Below are 21,320 nucleotides of genomic sequence, written 5' to 3' on the forward strand. Positions count from 1 at the left end.
GGGGCTCCCCAACAGACCCAATCGGACTTGAGAAGGTGATCGCTCTGCTCTCCCAACCCCCTTCCCTCCCTATTCCCCCCACTTAACTTTTTGTCTCCGTTCATCCGCGGCTTCGTCCCCTCCCCGCAGACCCACCCGCGGCTGTGACAACCGCCCGGGGCATGGGCCCCCCAACACGGCTCCTAGAGGCCCCGCGGCCTCGCAAGATGTGAGAGGCCCTCCCCGGGCAGAATCGGAGCTTCCAGAGGGGAGCTGATACCCGCCCTCCGTCCCTCACATCAGGCGGGGTGGAGGTGCGCGCTGAGCCCCCGCGGTGCTGAGCGTCCCGGAGCGCCCAATCCTGGGCTGGAACGAGTAGCTTGGCCGGAGGCGCGCCGCGGAGAGCAGGCTGTCATGCCCTATTGATCCCCCTCTGCCCCCCGCCAAGTATGTTTGGGCTGGACCAATTCGAGCCCCAGATCAACAGCAGGAACGCTGGCCAGGGCGAGAGGAACTTTAACGAGACCGGACTGAGCATGAACACCCACTTTAAGGCCCCGGCTTTCCACACTGGGGGGCCCCCTGGCCCTGTGGATCCTGCCATGAGCGCGCTGGGCGAGCCCCCGATCTTGGGCATGAACATGGAGCCCTACGGCTTCCACACGCGCGGCCACTCGGAGTTGCACGCAGGGGGGCTGCAGGCGCAGCCTGTGCACGGCTTCTTTGGCGGCCAGCAGCCTCACCACGGCCACCCGGGAAGTCACCATCCCCACCAGCATCACCCCCACTTTGGGGGCAACTTCGGTGGCCCGGACCCGGGGGCCTCGTGCCTGCACGGGGGTCGCCTACTCGGCTACGGCGGCGCAGCCGGAGGCCTGGGCAGCCAGCCGCCCTTCGCCGAGGGTTATGAGCACATGGCGGAGAGCCAGGGGCCTGAGAGCTTCGGCCCGCAGCGACCGGGGAACCTCCCGGACTTCCACAGTTCGGGTGCCTCCGGCCACGCCGTGCCGGCCCCATGCCTGCCGCTGGACCAGAGCCCTAACCGAGCCGCCTCCTTCCACGGCCTGCCCTCCTCCAGCGGCTCCGATTCCCACAGTCTGGAGCCCCGGAGGGTGACGAACCAAGGAGCCGTCGACTCGCTGGAATACAATTATCCGGGCGAGGGGCCCTCGGGACATTTTGACATGTTTTCGCCCTCTGACTCCGAAGGGCAGCTGCCTCATTATGCAGCGGGTCGCCAGGTTCCCGGGGGCGCTTTCCCGGGCGCCTCAGCCATGCCCAGGGCTGCGGGCATGGTGGGCTTGTCCAAAATGCACGCCCAGCCACCGCAGCAGCAGCCGCAGCAGCAGCAGCAGCAGCAGCAACCCCAGCAGCAGCAGCAGCAGCAGCAGCAGCAGCATGGTGTGTTCTTTGAGAGGTTCGGTGGGGCCAGAAAGATGCCTGTGGGTCTGGAGCCCTCAGTGGGCTCCAGGCACCCTTTAATGCAGCCTCCCCAGCAGGCCCCGCCACCCCCTCAGCAGCAGCAGCAACCGCCACAGCAGCAGCCGCCGCCGCCACCGGGGCTTCTAGTCCGACAAAATTCGTGCCCGCCTGCGCTCCCTCGGCCCCAGCAGGGCGAGGCGGGCACGCCCAGCGGCGGCCTGCAGGACGGAGGCCCCATGCTGCCCAGCCAGCAGCACGCGCAATTCGAGTATCCCATCCACCGGCTGGAGAACCGGAGCATGCACCCTTATTCCGAGCCTGTTTTCAGCATGCAGCATCCTCCTCCGCAGCAGGCGCCCAACCAGCGGCTGCAGCATTTCGACGCGCCCCCCTACATGAACGTGGCCAAGAGGCCGCGCTTCGACTTCCCGGGCAGCGCGGGAGTGGACCGCTGCGCTTCGTGGAACGGCAGCATGCACAACGGCGCTCTGGATAACCACCTCTCCCCCTCCGCCTACCCAGGCCTACCCGGTGAGTTCACACCGCCTGTGCCCGACAGCTTCCCTTCGGGGCCGCCCCTGCAGCATCCGGCCCCGGACCACCAGTCCCTGCAGCAGCAGCAGCAGCAACAGCAGCAACAGCAGCAGCAGCAGCAACAGCAACAGCAACAGCAGCAGCAGCAGCAGCGCCAAAACGCGGCCCTCATGATTAAGCAGATGGCGTCGCGGAATCAGCAGCAGCGGCTGCGCCAGCCCAACCTGGCTCAGCTAGGCCACCCCGGGGACGTGAGCCAGGGCGGCCTGGTGCATGGCGGCCCGGTGGGCGGTTTGGCTCAGCCGAACTTTGAGCGTGAAGGCGGCAGCACGGGCGCCGGGCGTCTGGGCACCTTCGAGCAGCAGGCGCCGCACTTGGCGCAAGAGAGCGCGTGGTTCTCAGGTCCGCACCCGCCGCCCGGAGACCTGCTGCCCCGTAGGATGGGCGGCTCGGGCCTGCCCGCTGACTGTGGCCCGCACGACCCCAGCCTGGCGCCCCCTCCTCCCCCCGGTGGCTCGGGGGTGCTGTTCCGGGGCCCTCTGCAGGACCCGATGAGGATGCCCGGAGAGGGCCACGTGCCCGCGCTGCCCTCACCGGGCCTGCAGTTCGGGGGCAGTCTGGGCGGCCTGGGTCAGCTGCAGTCGCCCGGGGCGGGCGTGGGGCTCCCCGGCGCTGCTTCCGAGCGCCGGCCCCCGCCGCCGGACTTCGCTACGTCTGCACTCGGGGGCCAGCCGAGCTTTCCGTTTGGTGCAGCGAGCCGGCAGGCCACGCCGCACAGCGGTCCAGGCGTGAACTCACCCCCCAGCGCGGGAGGGGGCGGTGGCAGCTCCGGTGGTGGCGGTGGCGGGAGTGCCTATCCGCCTCAGCCTGATTTCCAGCCCAGCCAGCGCACCTCTGCCAGTAAACTGGGCGCGCTTTCGCTGGGCTCCTTCAACAAGCCCAGCTCCAAGGACAACCTGTTCGGCCAGAGCTGCCTGGCTGCGCTCTCCACCGCTTGCCAGAACATGATCGCCAGCCTCGGGGCCCCCAACCTCAACGTGACCTTCAACAAGAAGAACCCGCCCGAGGGCAAGAGGAAACTGAGCCAGAACGAGACCGATGGCGCGGCAGTGGCCGGCAACCCGGGCTCGGATTACTTCCCAGGAGGGACTGCTCCTGGGGCCCCAGGAACCGGAGGCCCATCCGGGACCAGTAGCAGCGGCTCCAAAGCCTCGGGGCCACCCAACCCTCCAGCCCAGGGGGACGGCACCAGCCTCTCCCCCAACTACACCCTGGAATCCACGTCGGGGAATGACGGCAAGCCGGTCCCCGGGGGCGGCGGCCGGGGACGGGGTCGCAGAAAAAGGGACAGTGGTCACGTGAGCCCTGGCACCTTCTTTGACAAGTACTCGGCGGCCCCGGACAGCGGGGGCGCACCTGGGGTGAGCCCAGGGCAGCAGCAAGCGTCAGGTGCAGCCGTCGGGGGAAGCTCCGCAGGCGAGACGCGCGGGGCACCGACGCCCCATGAAAAGGCGCTCACGTCGCCATCCTGGGGGAAGGGGGCTGAGTTGCTCCTGGGGGATCAGCCAGACCTCATTGGGTCCCTGGACGGTGGGGCCAAATCGGACAGTAGTTCGCCACACGTGGGTGAGTTCGCCTCGGAGGAGGTGAGCACGAGCTACGCCAATGAGGACGAGGTGTCGTCAAGTTCTGACAACCCCCAGGCACTAGTTAAAGCGAGCAGGAGTCCCCTGGTGACCGGCTCGCCCAAACTCCCTCCCCGTGTAGGCGCCGGGGAACATGGACCGAAGGCGCCCCCGCCCGCCCTCGGCCTGGGCATCATGTCTAACTCTACCTCGACCCCTGACAGCTATGGCGGCGGTGGGGGCCCGGGCCATCCGGGCACGCCGGGCCTGGAGCAGGTCCGCACCCCGACGAGCAGCAGCGGCGCCCCGCCACCCGACGAGATCCATCCCCTGGAGATCCTTCAGGCGCAGATTCAGCTACAGAGGCAGCAGTTCAGCATCTCCGAGGACCAGCCTCTGGGGCTGAAGGGTGGCAAGAAGGGTGAGTGCGCCGTCGGGGCCTCAGGGGCGCAGAATGGCGACAGCGAGCTGGGCAGCTGCTGCTCCGAGGCAGTCAAGAGCGCCATGAGCACCATCGACCTGGACTCGCTGATGGCAGAGCACAGCGCTGCCTGGTACATGCCCGCTGACAAGGCCCTGGTGGACAGCGCGGACGACGACAAGACGTTGGCGCCCTGGGAGAAAGCCAAACCCCAGAACCCCAACAGCAAAGAAGGTATATGCGCATCCATTTTCCTCTCACTTCCCGGGTGACCCGCCCCATCCCCAGGGCAGGCCTTAGCCTTCGCGCCTTGGGGTCCTTTGAGGTTTGGAGGGCACAGACCCTCCTAATCCCCAACTAGGAGCTGGTTATCCCACCTTTGCCTACACCAAGGGCTGTGAGGACAGACCACCCCCCACTGCCCCCAAGCCCCCCACATGCTGCCAGGTAGATTCTAGTGCCACAGGGTGGTAAAAACTTATATGGCAGCCCTTTGGGAATCTTGTAGAGTACACCGCGCAACCTCCCCCACACCCCCAGTTTTAGCTGAGTTGCCCCTTCCCTTTCACACTAAGACCCTTCCCCACCCTCAACATTTAGGCAGGTTCCACTTTTTAGCAGCTGTGTGCTGCCTTCCCTGGCAGGACACCTGGGAAGTTGTGTTAACGCCTCCCACCTTTTCCTAGTTAGTCAGCCTCTAGCTCTAGTTCTTTTAGGTGCCAGCATCTTTAGAAAAAAAGTTACCAGCCCTGGTGTCAGCAGCATCACTCAGAGGCAACGCCTAATTTGACATTTGTTCCTAATGAATAGCTATTTTGTCTCTTCTTAACTATCAGCGTTTCATTGAAAAACTGGAGACCTGTGAGACCTGTGGGGGTTGAGGAGGCAGGGAACCTTTTCAGGGTGCACCTCCTTGACATTTGGTGGGGTTGGGGAGGGGGAATGCTGGGGTGGGGTCGGCTTGGCAGAGACCAGACCACTCAGTCAGGACATCATTTGTGTATGGAGATATGGATATATATTCTTAAGACACAAAGGATCCGTGTTTGTCAATATCTCACTTGGCTTTGGTGACAGATGTCCTGTCCCAGCTTTCGTTTGCATTCTAAACACCCCCTTCCCACCAGGCCTGGAGGCCTTTAAGGTGGGAGGGGTGGGGTTAGTAAATGGGCTGCCATTCCAGTTAAAGTAATAACAGTTCTCTAACCTAAGGATGACTGGGTTGCCTTAGATATTTATTTTATCTGAATGGAGCTTTAAAATGTATATATATATAAGGTGTGTGTGTATATATAGGTGTCTATATAGGTATGTGTGTCTATATATGTATCTCTATATATCTAATGGCTTCTTAAAATCAGGTAACATCATTTTTTTCTTTCTACCTCTTTCTTTTAAACTATAGTTGAATTTCCTTGGTTTCCCTAGACAGACTATCACCATGGAACCAGTGGCTGACATTTTAACCTTGTTTTTAAAAATGTGTCCCCCCTCGATGCAATTCTTGCCCTCTCTTACAGTTCTTTCCTCCTCTGCCTTCGTTTCTCTCATCCTCCCCATATCCTGCCATGTCTTGACCCTGGATTTAAGGTGAGGGTAGGTTTTAGGAGAATGGCATGGGGGCTGGGGGAGGTAAGAGGAGAGGAGGCGGGAGTGGGCTGGGAGTTGGGTGGTTCAAAACTTGGGGCTTTCAAGGCGCCCATCCCGCATAGCTTTCCCGCTTAGGTTTTCTAATTCATGAATGCGGCCTCTCTGCTTTTTCTCTTTGTTCCGCGGTTACTGCCCAGCCCAGGACGCCCGGGACGCACTCTCTCATTTGAAGCCGGGTGTTTAGCATGCACAGCAGACGCTGCGGCCAGCATCAGCATTCTCCAGGCTTCTCCCAGGCAAGGCCATAAATTGGTTAGTTTGGGACCCTCAGCTTCTTCTCCCTTTTTTCCCCCTTTTTAAAATTGAGTTGGACACAGCATCCTGCTTGCTCTCCCCATCCCTTTATTTTCTTGTACACAACATCTCGATCTGGCCCAATCGATCGATAGCTGGTTAGCACAAATCTCAGCCCCTGTCACTTCTACCTGGCCTGCCCTGGCCGCCCCTCCCCCTTCCCCTTCTCATCCTCCACCCACCCCTAGTAATTAAGAACATATTGGCCAAAATGAGGTGAGAAAAGTTAAAAAAAGGAACAAAACCCTGATATAAAGAATCAATTTAAAGAAAAACAGTAGCACTTCATCTTCAAGTCTTTTAAAGGGCCTTCATAGACTGGGTGGACAGGTATAGGGTCATTTTAATGAGATTTTTAGACAATGTCTCTCCCCATCCCCTTTCCAATCCTTCCTTTAGAGATGAAGATGCAGGCTGTGAATGAAGAAATGTCACCAAAGAAATGTTTTGTTTGTATCATCATCACAGTCAGATGAATGAAAATATTTTTTGGAAACAGATGCTAGTCACTTAAGGGTTGATTTCCCCTGTAAGCTAAAGGAAGCCCTCCCCTGCACGCGGGACGACAGGGATTCCATCAGGGACCAGCAGGGCTGGCTGCCTTATAAGCACCAACAGGGACACCCACTTGACCTCCTTTGTTTTCTACTCTGTGGTATGGCAAGGACAGTTTCCTCGATAAAGCAGCGAATTGAGGTCACTGGAAGCTTCTGTAGCCTTGGGGTTGCTAGTTAAGGCTTTATAAGGTATCTGCATCTGAATCCTGCTCCCTCACTGGTAGTAAATAAGGATGATTAAACTTTTCATTATGATAGCACCCTGTAGTTCCATCTGCACATGTTGTATAAATAGGTACACAGAGCTTTCTACAGGCCCCTGAGTCCCCTGGCTGAAAATCAGGGTGAAGTGTGCCACTTCGAAATAGAGACAGGAAAAAAAAAAAAAAAACGTAGCAAAATGTTCTGCTTTTCCTTTAAAAACATGCTCATGGTCCCATTAGCCTTGAGCAGTGGTGTCCAATGGTTTCGAATAGACCTTCTCTAGGTACCAGCCCCAGCATTTTTTTTTTCTACCCCCCTTGCAGGCAAAGCCCATTTTTGTAATGATATTTTATTTTGTCACGCTGTAAAACATGCCAGTACTAATGTGATTAAATATTAACACCGTTTCTGAAATTCTTCGCTCCAATGACAAAATACTACTCGGCATTTAACAAAATGATCCGTGCTCGGATTGGAGGGAACGAATAAGTCTTCAGAACTGCACAAGGCGTGCAGCCACTGGGACGTGCCCAGATTGTCTTATGGGCTTGAGATGTCCTTTGGAGGGGAGGGAACTTGACTGGCAAGTTGTCGTTCTCTCAAAGTCTAGGCCAACATCACATGGGATGATGATTTTTTAAACCAGGAAATGTAGCTAGTCTCTCCAAATCATGCTTCTCTTGACTTCTTAATCAACCCACCCAACAACTTTATGCAACTTCACCTCTGATCATGAGGCTCTATTTGTACAAAGTTGTGGTGGGGGAAGGGTGAGATTGTGAAAAGGAAAAAAAAAAAAAAAAAATACAACAAATCCAGCCTGAGTTTGGGCCTTTTCAAACATCAATTAAATTGGTGAGAATTACATGAATTTAAAAAGAGTTTGCAAAATCATCCACCTATCTTTGTAATAGGTGTGTGGCTATGGAAGAATTTCAACACAGAGAAGGAAAGATAATGATAGATTATAGATAACGCATATGAAGTTGGAAAAAGTACGTGTTCTCCCCTCCTGCCCCTTACAATTGTCAAAAGTTGAATTAACTGTATTCTGTAATACATTTATCCTTGCCAAACCTCCTTTCCCCTGGTAGCTCTATCTTGAAACTCAGGGCAGTCTTGAAGTACTCTTTCACATACACTGAAATGGGAGCAGTCTCAGTACATGCTCTGCAAGCAATCCTGCTCTTTTTGGAAGTATGATATTTTTACAGTGATGCCAGAGAAATTTTTGGAATTTCATGCTTCTCTCAGTGTTGCAGTCAGAACACAGTAACAGCACTGAGCAATCCTAGGCAGACATGATTTGAACATGGAATTTCTTTAGACATGGGGTAGACTTGGGGTGGGGGAGCAGGTAGTTCCTAGCCTCAGAGCAAAGCACTGTTTTTCTGAGAGAATTTTTAAGGCTCATTCGAAATTGTCTGGGGAAGGCAAAGAGCTTTGCAATCCTGTTTCCCTGTGAAATTACCCAGCACGAGTTGCACGCCTTCATGTGACTTTTGCGCCTCCGGAAGATGTAACCCAAAACTTCGCAGGTGTTAATAAGGGATAATGTAAACAGATAGGGCCCCCTTTGTGCAGCTGACGTTTGGGCCTGCCTGCTCCCTGGATATCCCAGGACATCAAACTACTGTTCTTTGGTGCTTGTTTAATATTTCATGGCTGTAATAAACCTGTCTACTTTGCCCGCCTCCCGACATAAAACCCCAACCTAACACACATCTGCAATCATACATTTCTACTAAATATTAATAAAGGACAAAGATGTTTTAAGGGACTGAAGGCTGGCAGTGTTGAACTTGTCATGGTTTTCTACCACTGGGTTTTTCTGGCTGTTTTGATTTTAAATAGCCATTGCTTTCTAATATGCAAAATATATTTATATATTCATATATATATGCAATTTTTGCAGATTGAAGGGCTTTCCTCAAGTAGTATAGCTTTCTTTAATAAGTATTCACTTAGATTTCTTATGAGGCCCCTTCAGACCGGAAATAAGAAACTGTTGAAATGTTCTTCTAGTTTATTGAGGTTTCTAGGAAAGGAGTGAGAGTTAGTTAATCTAATTTCTCTTTCTAGCAATGAAATTCTATGATTCCTGATATGATTTTGTTTGCCTGACAGAGGTATTTAAATTTCCACAAAGAATCTTAACAGGTTTTGGAAATGCGGCTACTCTTGCCAAGAAGTTACTTGATACCTTGTGCTGATATAAAATATACATTTTTAATAAATAGTCCGGCAGGACCAAGTGAAATCAGAGGAGGAAAATTCTTCCTACTGTGGAAGGGCCAACTCGAGTGGGTCACCGGGATTTCACGGGATCTCCTAAACTCACTCTATGCTGGAAAATGTAGCAGAATCACTTGTGACCCGTTTCTCTCCACTTGAATGACAATGACGTCGGATTGTGTTCTTTGCCCAGGGAGTGATCAGCTTTGCCGAAAGCATTTAGGAGAGATAAATACCCTTGGTAAGGAATACCGTATTTACCTCTGTTTGGTTATTTTTAGAGATTAAAAGGCTGTAGCTTTATATAATAGGATCAAATGTCTGGGGAGTGTGTGGGAGCAAGCAGGCCTCCCAAGCACACCGCAACATAAAAACACCAAATCCTCTCATGCCAGAGGGGTCCTCTGTTTGTCGGAGGGGGTGGGGGTTCACCTTCTGTCCTTTTCTCACTGCCCACTGCTTGTTCCACCCAGTTTTTTGGTCTGGAGGGGCCGGGATCACCCAACCTCATCATTTTGACTCAAGTCAGGATTTTGACTTGCCGACGATGTGTTTGTTTTAGGATGGTGTCTATATTTAGGCGCGTCTTGGGTGGACAGATTTGAGTGTGGGATTTGATCGCTCTTGGTGGAGATGTTGATGTATACATGAGTGCGTGATTGAGAAGAGGGACATTTGGAGGAAATTTTTCAAGACTCCTCGCCTTCTCACACACACTGGAGCCAAATGAAGTGGTCTGGGGACCAGCTTGAAAGAGCACAGCTGAGGTGGGTGGAAGCTCTGGGTCTGTATCTCAGGGGAGCAAAGCAGGGCCCCATGCAGTTCAGCATGGGAAGAAGCCCCCCTCTCTCCCCCTTGTCCCATCCCAGCATCCGCATATATACATATGCATGGCCGAGTGTATTTCCATCCAATCTGGAGTCATTCCTCCAGTTTACCCTTAATCTGCTTTCTGAAGGCGAGCAGGGAAAGGAGTTCACCCTTCAGTCTCAATGGCCTTAGCTGACAGGTTCTGATTCTGTAAAGGACTGAATGAGCGTGAGTCCTAAAAATAGAGGGAGGATTTTGAAGATCCTAATTACGAAATCTCAGCCTCCCGGGCCTCCTGGGCTGTGGGTGACTTTGATCTGGAGTATTTCAGTAGCAGACGCATGTCGCCCCTCGCTGGGTTTCGTGCGTGAGCGTGCGTGGAGGTGTCTCTCTGGCTGAGTTCAGCTAACACCACTTTCCTGCCAGGAGAGGAATCTTTGAATCAGTGCCCCCTCCCCTTCTTTACTCCCCCCCGCATCTACCCCCACCAGTTGTGGGAAGCGAACGCTGCTTCTCATTTATGGAAATTCCTAGCCTTTATTGTAATCTTTTTGTACCAACGACGTGGTGGAGACGACGCTGGGCTTTCAAATTAGTCATGGTCCTGCCTGCACGGACCCTCTGTGTCCTGATGCAGAACAGCTCAGCCACAGTCCCCAGCTCAGAGTCACCCAAGGCCCCGAGAAACTGTGAACAGGACCCAAAGGGAGAGATGGTTCTGGGATCCTGGCACATTGTGCCCAATGGGCCACCCCACATGAAGGTGGCCCTGGTCATTTCCTGCCATCTTCCAATGACAGGACAGCACACAGCCTCACCTGGGTGATCAGCTGCTTTGCAGAGCATGGGTGAGATGATACCCTGCAAGTGTGCGCTTCAGGGGGCAAAACCTCCAAACTTATTTTGTGACCAGGATCGAGAAGCAGAGTTAAGTTTCTTTTACTTGCGCGGGTAGGGACTTTTGAAAGGCATCATGTTCTCAGGATGTAATTATTATAGGATGCTGAGACCTGCTTTGTGTGCTGGCCTGCATTTTAATCAGCAGCCTCCGAGGTTTGAGCAGCCAGTGAAGTGTCTCCTCCCAACACAGTGTTTGCCCCTGGCACGGAGGGGAGAAATGGCCACGGGTTTCTCCCAGTCTTGAAATCCAAGGGGTTGAAGCTGGGTTCCTGATAGCTTCCAGTTTGGACCTGACAAGACCATATTGGACTGGCACCCTGGGTACCTCCTGAGTCAGGACTTGTCATAGCCACAGCATCCCAAATTGTCATTCTCTCTCGGCTGAGAAAGCTGGTGTGATTTCATAATCACCGCTTCCTTGTGAAGCCGGAGCAGAGAGAACTTTATAGTGATTGCATGCGTATCTTTTCACAATTTACGCATCATCGTAGGGATCCAAATGCCCTTTAAACATAAGGCAGTTGAATCTAGCAGTTTGGAGGGCTTAGAGCATGCGTAATAACATGCTGACTCTCTGTGAATGTCCCAGAAGGAACATCTTCCATGGAATGGGCTTGTCCAAAAAGGGAGAAAAAATTCCCCAATAAACATTCCCATATAAACTCACATTGTTGAGGGAAATCGTGTTTCCGTGTTCTCATCTTGAAAGCTCCAAGTCCAGCGAACTCACCTTGCCCTACTTCCCCTGGCGTTTATAGGATCAACTATGTGACCAGAAGCTTCCATCTTATTCCCATTTTTTATCTCTCTGTGGAAAATCTTGGACTCCCCCAAAATGTTTGCTCCTAGGATTCTGCTCCTTCCGTCTATCTCTGGTTTCTTGGGCTGCAGTCTGACTTACCTGTGCCAGTATTTGGTTTGGGAGATGCAAGGTGTGTTGGGAAATAGTTTAGGGAAACAGGGAGACCCTTTGGCGAGGGCATATTTGGGACCCATTGCTATGGAAGATCTTTGGAAAGTTGGGGACTTCAAGGATACCCACAAGAGAACCAGGTCTTATTTTTATCCTGCATGTCTCAAAAACAATCTCCATAGTTACTCAGAAGTATATGGCCATGGTCATGTCTTTGGAGGAAATGTGGACTAACTTTGGTGCTGAGGCAAGAGACTCTGGCAGCTTTGTTTTTCCTGCTCGCTCTTCGAGCAGCCTGACTCATGAGAACTAAGTGGCCCGTTGATGCATTCAACTGTAAGGATTGAAAAGTAGTTTTTTTCTTCTCAGTGCTGAGAAGAATTTAAAGAGTTTTGGGCATGATGGTTTTGTTTCATCTCAACACTTGGGACAAAAATTTCCCTGGAGTGACATCGTCTGGGGGGGGGGCGGTCTTTCTGATGCCACTCGTTTTTCATGGTATGACTGGGAGAAATCTCTCTGCGTCAAAGTTGAGGGCCCCAGTGTGCCTGGTCTGGTTTTCTTGGTTGTATTTGGGAACTCCTGGAACGTGAGATGACAGTTAATAAGTGAACCCCTCCACGCATGCGCACGTGTGTACACACGCGAGTGCGCGCGCACACACACACACATACAGCTTCTTGCTCATCCAGTCATTCAGGGCAGGGTGAGGTTTCAAAAAGAAAAAAAGAGATATGACCCTCTTCAGTTACTGTGAAGCAGTGTTTTCAGATGCCCTTGGATCTTGGAACACAAGCATTGTTGAGTGATTGGCAGCGACCACCAGGAGTAAAATACTTCTGAGGAACCATCTTATGATCAGAGAAGAGGTGGGGAAGTCGGCAGAAAACCTAGCCTGCTTTGAAATTCCCAAAGCTCAGTCTTCCAGAGAAAGCAGGGGTTGGTGGAGAATTTACTGAGAAGTTAGTGGGTTCTTCCTGGTCCTTGTGTGCTATTTGAAAGCGTCCTTTTAAATTTTAGGGCCCCGATCCTAATGTGGACACTCTAGGTCCTCATTTCCGAATAAATCAGAAGGCAGAGAGAGAAGCACCTCCAATGAGGAAGTGTAGATGGAAATTGGGGTGTAGTGTATTTTCTCAGGATAGGGGCATGGCAGAGGGGCGGATGGGGCAGGGAGAAATGCACCGACATGAGTTGAAGTGTCGTTTACTGACTCGTGGGGTTTGCGAGTGGAAAATAATTTATAAATGTGGAAGTCATTTATAACAACATCACCTGGGGTAGGCTGAGGGTGTATGAATTACTTGGCAGCTGGTGTCGGCCATCACAAAGGACAGAAGGTTCTTGCCCAAGCTTTCCCTCTGGGGCCCGGGGCTCCCACATCGCTGCACATGTATGGGGGAAATAGATCCAGAGGACCAGCCTGAGACTGGATGAGCACATTGTGGGTCTGTTAGCAGCAGTCAGGACCCGTTTCTGTTGAGTTAGTGGCCGAGGCAGGCTCAAAGGGGATGAAGACCCAGATGGGCCCTGGGTAGGTCAAGACCCAGACGTGCCTGTGGCCAATGCCTGCAGAGGAGCTGGTCCCTTGAGGCCCAGATCTTTCCATAAAAGAGGGATGATGGGGGCGGGAAAAGGGAGTGACCTTTCCCCTGGTGATCCTGTAAGATGGCCACTAAGACTTGCCTCCTAGCAAGACCCTTCAGGGATGATCTTGGCTTTCACAGACCTTGTAGGCAGGTCCCAATGCCTTGAAATGCAAGCGTGCTCCGTGATGCCCTCCCACACAATATATATATTTGTCATTTTTCTGAATGGTAGGGAAAAAGGGGACCAAAGTAAGTGACAAATCCAGCAAGAGGAAGATTTCCCTGACTTGAGATAAGCCAAGTGTGAAAAGGAGCTGGAGAAATTAAGAGTCTCCTCTTTTTGCCCCTTCCAGAAGACCCCAGGTCCAGCCTTCAGAAGCCCTTAATGCTTTTGCAGCGAGAACTAATTGGCTAAAAACAAATTGGCCATTTTCATCCCCTGCAATGTAACTTTTGGCCGTTGTTTAGTATTTGAAGGAAGGAAGGCTGCGGATCAAAATTTGGCTTTTTAGAACAGGAGCAATTTCACGATCCTTATGCCATGACTATTTCTCTAAATTGTCTGGGCAGAAAGCTTTGAATGCCTTTTGCCAGGCTTTGCTTGCGTGCACACACGCACGTGCACGTGCACACATGCCACATAGGCCTGAGAAGTCTTAATAAGAAATGAAAAAATAATTTTTCCCCCAAGAAGAAGCTCATACAAAGTTTTGGCCTCGTTCAGTTTGAAGCAGACGCGTATTGATCTCCGTGCGGTCAATTTTTGCCGAATTTGTAATCCTGTTAGGCCTCCGGGAAAGGCATGATTAATTTACTTGTACATTTCACTATTTTGGGTCAGTTTAGTTAATAAGCATTTATTTTGTGCTCAGCGCCTGTGAAGCATTTTGCTGGGATTAGGGGTGTGTGTGTGTGTGTGTGTGTGTGTGTGTGTGTGTGTGTGTGTGTGTTTGTGCACGCATGCGCACACGCATTAATAGGGCCCCATTGCCTGGCGTAGAATAATGGTCACCAGTAGGCTAGGTTCCCATCACCTCCCCAGGACAGGAAGAGGGGGCGAGTGGCGCCTTTTACCATCACTCGTCCAGGAGGAGGGAGAAAAAGCCCAGTCGTTGAGCAAACACAGCCTCCCAGAGCCTTGGAGACAGCCAAATAACACGCGCTTCCTTCTGGTGCCTTGGTTCTCGGACCTTGAGAGTTTCTGAGCATTAATTCTTAATTGCCTGGGAGTTGAACACTCGTGTGGGCCAGGTCTCTGCAGATGAGTGGACAATTGGGAATATTCAACCTCTTTGCAGCACCTTTTATGCCGCTTCCTTGACACATGGTAGTGGTGGTGGTAGGAGGATGTGTGTGTGTGTTTAACTTTTAAGAAATGCATCGTTTGACTTCCAAAGAAGGAAGAAAAAGTATGCATAAATCTCGAAAGCTGAGAAAAGGAAAAACAAAGCAAAACAGCCCTCAGCTTTGGCCTTTCCTAACACTGAGTCTCTAAAGGGGAGCATGTGTCATTTTGATGGTGCGAGCACTTCATCCCCGCTTCTTTGGGGGCCCCCCTCTTCCTCTCTGGGCTCCCCACAGCCTTCCTGTCTCTCTGCCTTCAGATGATGGGCTAAAATTCCACTCAAAAAACAACCATCAAAATGCCAGGGTTCAGCCAGAACAGTTTTTGAGAAATGGTGTCCTCGGCATCCCCCACCATTTGCTTAATTCCAAACTCATCTCGACAGTTCCCACCAAGGCCTTGCCTTTGCAGAGTGAGGGCCAGACGGAGTCTTTTCGGCACTGAGCCAGTCTGCAATGAACTGAAGGCGCTGAGGAAACAGGCATTTGGAGAGATGAGGATACAATTTCTTTTTTTATGTGGGCCCGTTAAAGTCTAATGGACATTGGTGTCTGGCCTTAAATTTGGAGAGGGTCTTTATCTAACCCTTAAAACCAGAGTCGTTTCCGGTAATTACGACACCCCAGGCAAGACCACTAAATCTTCCAGAGGCTTGTCTGGATGGCCGTGGTGGGTCTGGGAGGGGCCATGGGGGGCACACCTGTTACCTGTACCAGCTATAATTATGACATTTCTAGACTCCTGGTTTTAAAGGAATAATTTATGGGCTAGGTAACGCCGGAAGAGAGCAGCCAGAGGCGTTCTGGCTCATGGCAGTGAAATTGCAAGAACCCCCACGCTCGGTGCCCATCACGGCCCCTGCATTTCCTTAATGAACTAATTTAGTTCCCCAACATTTGGTATTAAGTAAGTAGTTATTTTGGGAACCTAAGAGAGAAAGAGCTGGAAGACTTTAAAAAAAACTTTTTGGAAAAAAGAAAAAGTATTGCATTTTGAAGTTTGAGACGTCTTGGCGTCCAGGCATAAGATGTGGGGGAGGACTCCTTTGGTGCGACGTGGCCGGACGTGGCGAAGCGGCCAGCCCCATCCCTGCCTGTGTTTTTGCTTCTCGACAGAGGGGGTTTTTCCGTTGTCAGGAACGGCGGAGGCCACAACACCCAGACTCCAAGCAGTTTGTTTGGAAGTATTGTTTAGATTATTCTCGCTTTTCAAATTGAGAGAAACTTGGTTTAATGGGAAAATAGCAGTATTACTATCTTGGTGTGTTTGCTTTAGTGTTTAAAAATAGTTTGTTTTCATATCCCAAATTTCATCCTTTCCTTGTTTGCTTGTTTGATGGAAACCCGTGTGCGTGCGTGCATGTGTGTGTGTGTGTGCGCGTGTGTGTGTGACGGATGCCAGCACACACATCTATATAGATGCAGGCGGTCAAATAGTTGCAATCGTCCAACCAAAAAACGATTGCAATTTTACATCTGGCTAAAGGGACTCAGACCATTTGTTTTTAACTTAAACCATCTTGTCCTTTCCTCCTGCATCAGCACACTACTCCCCACCTCCCCCTACCCACGACCCAGAGATATTTATTTCTTCCTTAAAAAAAGGAATGCCGGCCTGTTTGCTAAGGTCCCTGTTGGAATAGATTTTCAGAGGTTATGTATTAAATGTGTTTGAGGGCGATTTCAGCCCTCAGCCTGGTTGTCCCGGTACTAATGGTAGCAGGGCCTATTACAGAGAGGCAAAGAATATTGTAAATGGCTTATGCAGAAAAACCATTTAGATAAAAATGCAATTTTCCCCTCTGCATAGAGTGCTAAGAATTAATAGCACATTCTTTCTAAATGGGTATTTTTATATTATATTTTCCCCCTAATGAAATTCTTTTCCCAAACAAGAGCATGTTTCATTTTAAACTTTAGAGTAAAATTGATCTGTTTTTAAGCCTGCAAAAACTGGTGTCCTAGTTCTCAGCAGGCCCCTACCTTCCCTCCTCTGCGTCCGAGATTTTTGACATTAGATTGTGCAGCGGATGGCAATGGCGGTTGTGTTTTTTGACAGTCCATCCACATTAAGGCTGAAATAGAGAGAAAGGCTGGGTTTGCCCACATTTTGGATGGATTTGGGGGTGTTTGGTGGTTTCAACAAACAGAGAAACTGGTCCTGAAATCTGAGCTGTGTGCGCTCAGTCCTGGCCTGGCCTGGGAGGGGGCTCAGTTCCCTACTCCCGGGGAGTGCCTGTGATCCCCTAGGTGCATCACCTGCTCCTGGCTTCTGTATGACTGCCGGGTAGATCCAGGGGCCCCAGTCCTGCTCCCTTTATGTGACTTCTGGGAAAGGGGCTGCTTCCAGCTCCCGAGTACCCTCTGAGGGGCAGTTCTCGGGGGCCAGCTCTCTGCCAAGGCCTCTGTGGCCATTTTGGGAGGAATGGAAATTCAGAACTTCTTAGAAGGCTGACTTCAGGCAGACGGAGCCTGCGGCGGCATCATCGTGGAAAGTCTTTGAGAGCTTGTTGCACTGGCCGCCACGGGCCAGTGTCTGCTGACCCAGTTTTCCCTGCCTGGGTGTGTGTACGTGGAGATATTCGCTTAGGCATCCAGACTTGACAGTGGTAGACCCTGTGACATTGTAGTAACTGAATACCTAAAACACATGCTTGCGGTTATTCATTATCAATATGGCCCTAACATGAAACTTTAGGTACAATTCTAGAATGGGAAATACCTTCTCCTGTTTTTTGTACCCCTTCCCTACAACATTTTCCAGTTGAGATAATGAACGCCCAGAGAGGGCAGGCAACTTGGCCAAGGTCACACAGCACAGGCGCAGAGCCAGGACAGGACTATAGTTGACCCTTGGCCTTGGCCTTCCCTTCCTGCCTCTCAGCGCCTTCACCTGAGAGCTAGGATTTGATTTTATCTGGGTAAGCCTTGTGCAGGCCAGAGCTGGGTCTTCTTAAACTGGAGGCTTCCAAGCCTTTTTAAAAAGCACCACGACAGGGCCGGGCATGGTGTCTCACGCCTGTAATCCCAGCACTTTGGGAAGCTGAGGCGAGTGGATCATCTGAAGTCAGGAGTTCGAGACCAGCTTGGCCAACATGGTGGAACCCCCGTCTCTACTAAAAATACAAAAATGAGTGGGGTATGGTAGGTGTCTGTAATCCTAGCTGCTCAGGAGGCTGAGGCAGGAGAATTGCTTAAACACGGGAGGTGGAGGTTGCAGTGAGCCAAGATTGCACCACTGCAGTCCAGCCTGGGTGACAGAGCAAGACTCAGTCTCAAGAAAAAAAAAAAAAAAAGGCACCACGACGTACCTCCCATGGTTGGTGACAACAGCCCTTGTTCCCTTCCTCTTGGGGAGGTGGGTATCGTGCAGGAGAGAACTCTTGACCTTGGGGAAGCCACAGTGGCACCATAGCCTGTGAGATGGTTGCTGTGGGCTTCAGGCCTCGCGTTTTGATTCTTCTGAGCTGGGCGGCCTCGGACAAGCCACTTCACTGCTCCCAGCTTTCTTTCCTCATAGATAAAATTGAAAAAAGGAAAAAAAATAGTGTCTACCTCACAGAAATATTGTGAGGACCAAATAAGATGTTTTAGCTAGCATTATAATTATGTGACTAAGGGCACAGGCTTTGAAGCCAGACTATCTGGGTTCAAACCCCAGCAATTCCAGTTCCTAACTGTGTGTCCTTGGGCAGGTTACTTCATCTTTCTGTTCCTTCATTTCCTCGTCGGTGAAAGAGAATGATAATAGTTCCTACCTCATGGAACTAGAAGGATTCAGCAAGTTAATAAATATATGCGTTGATACTCAGTAGCCTGCTTAACACAGACAAAGTACTATGCCAGCACCAGGTTTTACTGAGCACTGACTATATACCAGGTGGTTCATATGTAGGGCATCAGTGAACCTAGGAAGTGCATGGTGGCATTGTCGCTATTGTTTGTCCCATCTTAGGGATGAGGAAACCAAAGGCACAGATTGGCTAGCAAGTGGTGCAGGCTGGAGGGGAAACAGTGCCAGGCTGTACTTCAGGCACTTAGCCCTGGGCCTGGCACTGGGGACTTTCTCAGTAAATGTCACCATGTCATAGGGTGGGGCCGGGCTGGAACCCACTGCCCCTGCATCAGCAATTTCAGGCCTTACTATTGGGCTGGTGTGGGGCCGGGGAAGGGAGGGGAAGATTATATGTGCAGACCTTCTCCTTGTTCAGGGCAGTCAGACCCTGTGGTCTGGTCATAGCCTGCTACCATCAGGCACAGGTTCCTAGCAGCGGGATGGTAGTGCCAAGGTATTTTTTGCCACCCGACAGCTCTCCCTGTGCCCCTAAGGAACAGTTCCCTGATATTCATGAGTAATGGTAGGCCTTCTTGTGGAGGGAATCCATGAGGTGAGCTGGTCCCCGGCTCCTGATTATTTTTGCCAGGAGCCCGAGTCAACCATAAACAGTCTGGGAGCCAGCAATAGAAAAATTAAACCCCTGCGTCTGGCACCTCAGGTGGGGCCTCAGAAACTTGTCAGGCTCAGGCTAACAGAGATAGCAAGAGCAAGAGAGAGAGAGAGAAAGAGAGCTTGAGAGTGAATGAGCGTCCCTGCGCCCGGAGACAGTGGGAGGGTTTAGGAGGCAGACATGCACCTGGGTTCAAATCCTGGATCTGCCACTTGTGTGCTGTGTGACTCTGGGGAGGTGATTCACCTCTCTGAGCCTCAGTTTCCTCACCTGTTACATAGGTATAATTCTTGGGACCCTCTCAGAGGGTTACTGTGGGGCCTGAGCATCTGGACAGGTTGGTGAGAGCATGGGCTCTGGAGTCAGCCAGAAGGTAGCTATTCTCTGTTCCCACGTAGGACTCTTGGCCATATTCAGTTCCTCTCTGGGCCTCAGTGTCCCTGGCTACAAACTGGGAAGAGTAACACCCTTCCCGCAGGGTAGTGGGAATGCTCTTCACCCAAGGGCAACGTTGCCCCCCAGAGCATACTTGGCAACGTCTAGAGACATCTTTGGTTGTCATGGTTGCAGGGAGGAAGAATGCTATGGGTCCCTGATGGGTGGTGGCCACGGATGCTGCTCAGTATACTACAATGCACAGGCAGGCCTCATTACTCTCCTTTCTAGCCCCAAATGTCAATAGCGCCAAGATTGAGAAACTCTGAACTACAATAAGTAATTGAGGTTACGTTCAAAATAATACTCAGGGCTGGGCATGGTAGCTCATGCTTGTAATCCCAGCATTTTGGGAGGCCAAGGCTCATGGATCACTGGAGCCCAGGAGTTCGAGACCAACCTGGGCCACAGAGTGAGACCCCATCTCTACAAAAAATACAAAAAATTAGCTGGGCATAGTGGTACACACCTGTAGTCCTAGCTATCTGGGAGGCTGAGGTGGGAGGATCATCTGAGCCTGGGAGGTTGAGGCTGCCGTGAGCCGTGATCACGCCACTGCACTCCTGCCTGGGCGACAAAGTGAGACCTTGTCTCAAAGAAAAAAATAATACTCAAACTTGCTAGACAGTATAGTCTATTTTTGAGAGTGTTGGCATATTTATTCATTCAACAAACACTCCCAAGCACTTAACCACATGGAGATGCTGTTCTAGGTGGTGGGATGCAGTGGGGAGCAAGACAGACAATGCCCTGCCCTCATGGAATTTACATTCTAGGAGGGGGGCCAGAATGACAGACAACAGAGAAGAATGCAGAGAATCAGAAGAGGGTGTGTGTGTGAGAGTTCCTAGTCTGGGTCACCAGGAAGGTCTCTGTGAGGCAGTGACGGTGAAGCAGAACCCCCTGAGTGATGATGAGGAGCCAGCCACTAGTGTTCTGGTGACTCTACTTTTAAACATCTGGCTCTCTGGGGTAGGGGAGAGAAAAATAAATGCTCTGATGTGCAGCATCTGCTGATTCCCATGGTGTAAATACTCCCCAATTTCAAGCCACCAAAGTGATGTCAGCCGTCAGCTGGATTGCAGAATTCCTGAATATTTAACAATGGGCTCCGGCACCCTGGAGCCAGCTGTGTCAAGCTCGGCAGGAAGTGGGTTGGGCAAGGGGACAGTGAGGGCAGGTCCTGAGGCAGGACAGAGCGGGCCTATTTTAGGAACAATGCATTGCTGGTGAGAGGCAAGAGACAGTTCAGGCAGGCAGGGGCCCAACTGCTCAGGGCTTGTAGGCATGGTCAGATCAGCAGTTTAGATTCCACTCTAAAGCGTGGCCGGGAGCCAGGGGAGGGTGTGGAGCACAGACAGGCTGGGATCTGACAGCTCGTAGTAGATGTGCAACTAACGGTGCTTCATCTGAGCCTAAGGTATCTGAGATAATGTCTGTTTCCCTTCTCTATGTTCTGGCCCTTTCTGAGACAGCAGAAACTTTTCTTCTGCTTTAGAACCCCCGGGCCATAGGTTAGGGCAAGTTAGGCTGTCCCCTAGGACAGGGTGCTGGGGTCCTAAGGTAAAGGTTCAGCTTACCACAGGTGGGAGGGCATGGGGCATGTCAGTTGCTCCCTGAGCTGGGCAGGCCACGATTTATGTCCTGGTCCAGGGAGACTCTGTTTCCTCCTTCTCCCAGGCATTGTTCTCCAGGCCTTCATAGGTCACTCCGACAGGAAGGCACAGGCCCAGCTGGGGCCAGCCCGAGGAGGCGTGGAGGCCTGGGCCCCTGGGTGACCCAGGCCTGGTGTTCACTTTCTGAAAGCTTTTCTTTTGCATTCCTCCCCAACTCCCTGAGTGGCAAAGGAATCCTAACAGGCTACAGTTATTAAACTCCCATCATGCCAAGCCCCATTTTACAGATGAGAAAACTGAGTCCAGAGAGGCCAGGTGACCTGCCCAGGGGTGCAGTGTGGATT

The 21,320-nt window shown here is 51.7% G+C and overlaps 1 protein-coding gene across 1 annotated transcript in view; it reads left to right on the forward strand.

Moving 5' to 3' along the window:
• Positions 1-403: 403 nt before the first annotated feature.
• The window catches only part of MN1 (MN1 proto-oncogene, transcriptional regulator), a 53,395-nt gene continuing 32,478 nt past the window's right edge, over positions 404-21,320 (forward strand). The window contains exon 1 of the mRNA XM_010375575.2: positions 404-4,215. Coding sequence (XP_010373877.2) covers positions 429-4,215 — 3,787 coding nt within the window. The 5' untranslated portion in view covers positions 404-428. The remainder of the gene's footprint in view (positions 4,216-21,320) is intronic.

Source organism: Rhinopithecus roxellana, chromosome 13 (genome assembly GCF_007565055.1).
Source record: "Rhinopithecus roxellana isolate Shanxi Qingling chromosome 13, ASM756505v1, whole genome shotgun sequence".
Lineage (NCBI taxonomy): Eukaryota > Metazoa > Chordata > Mammalia > Primates > Cercopithecidae > Rhinopithecus > Rhinopithecus roxellana.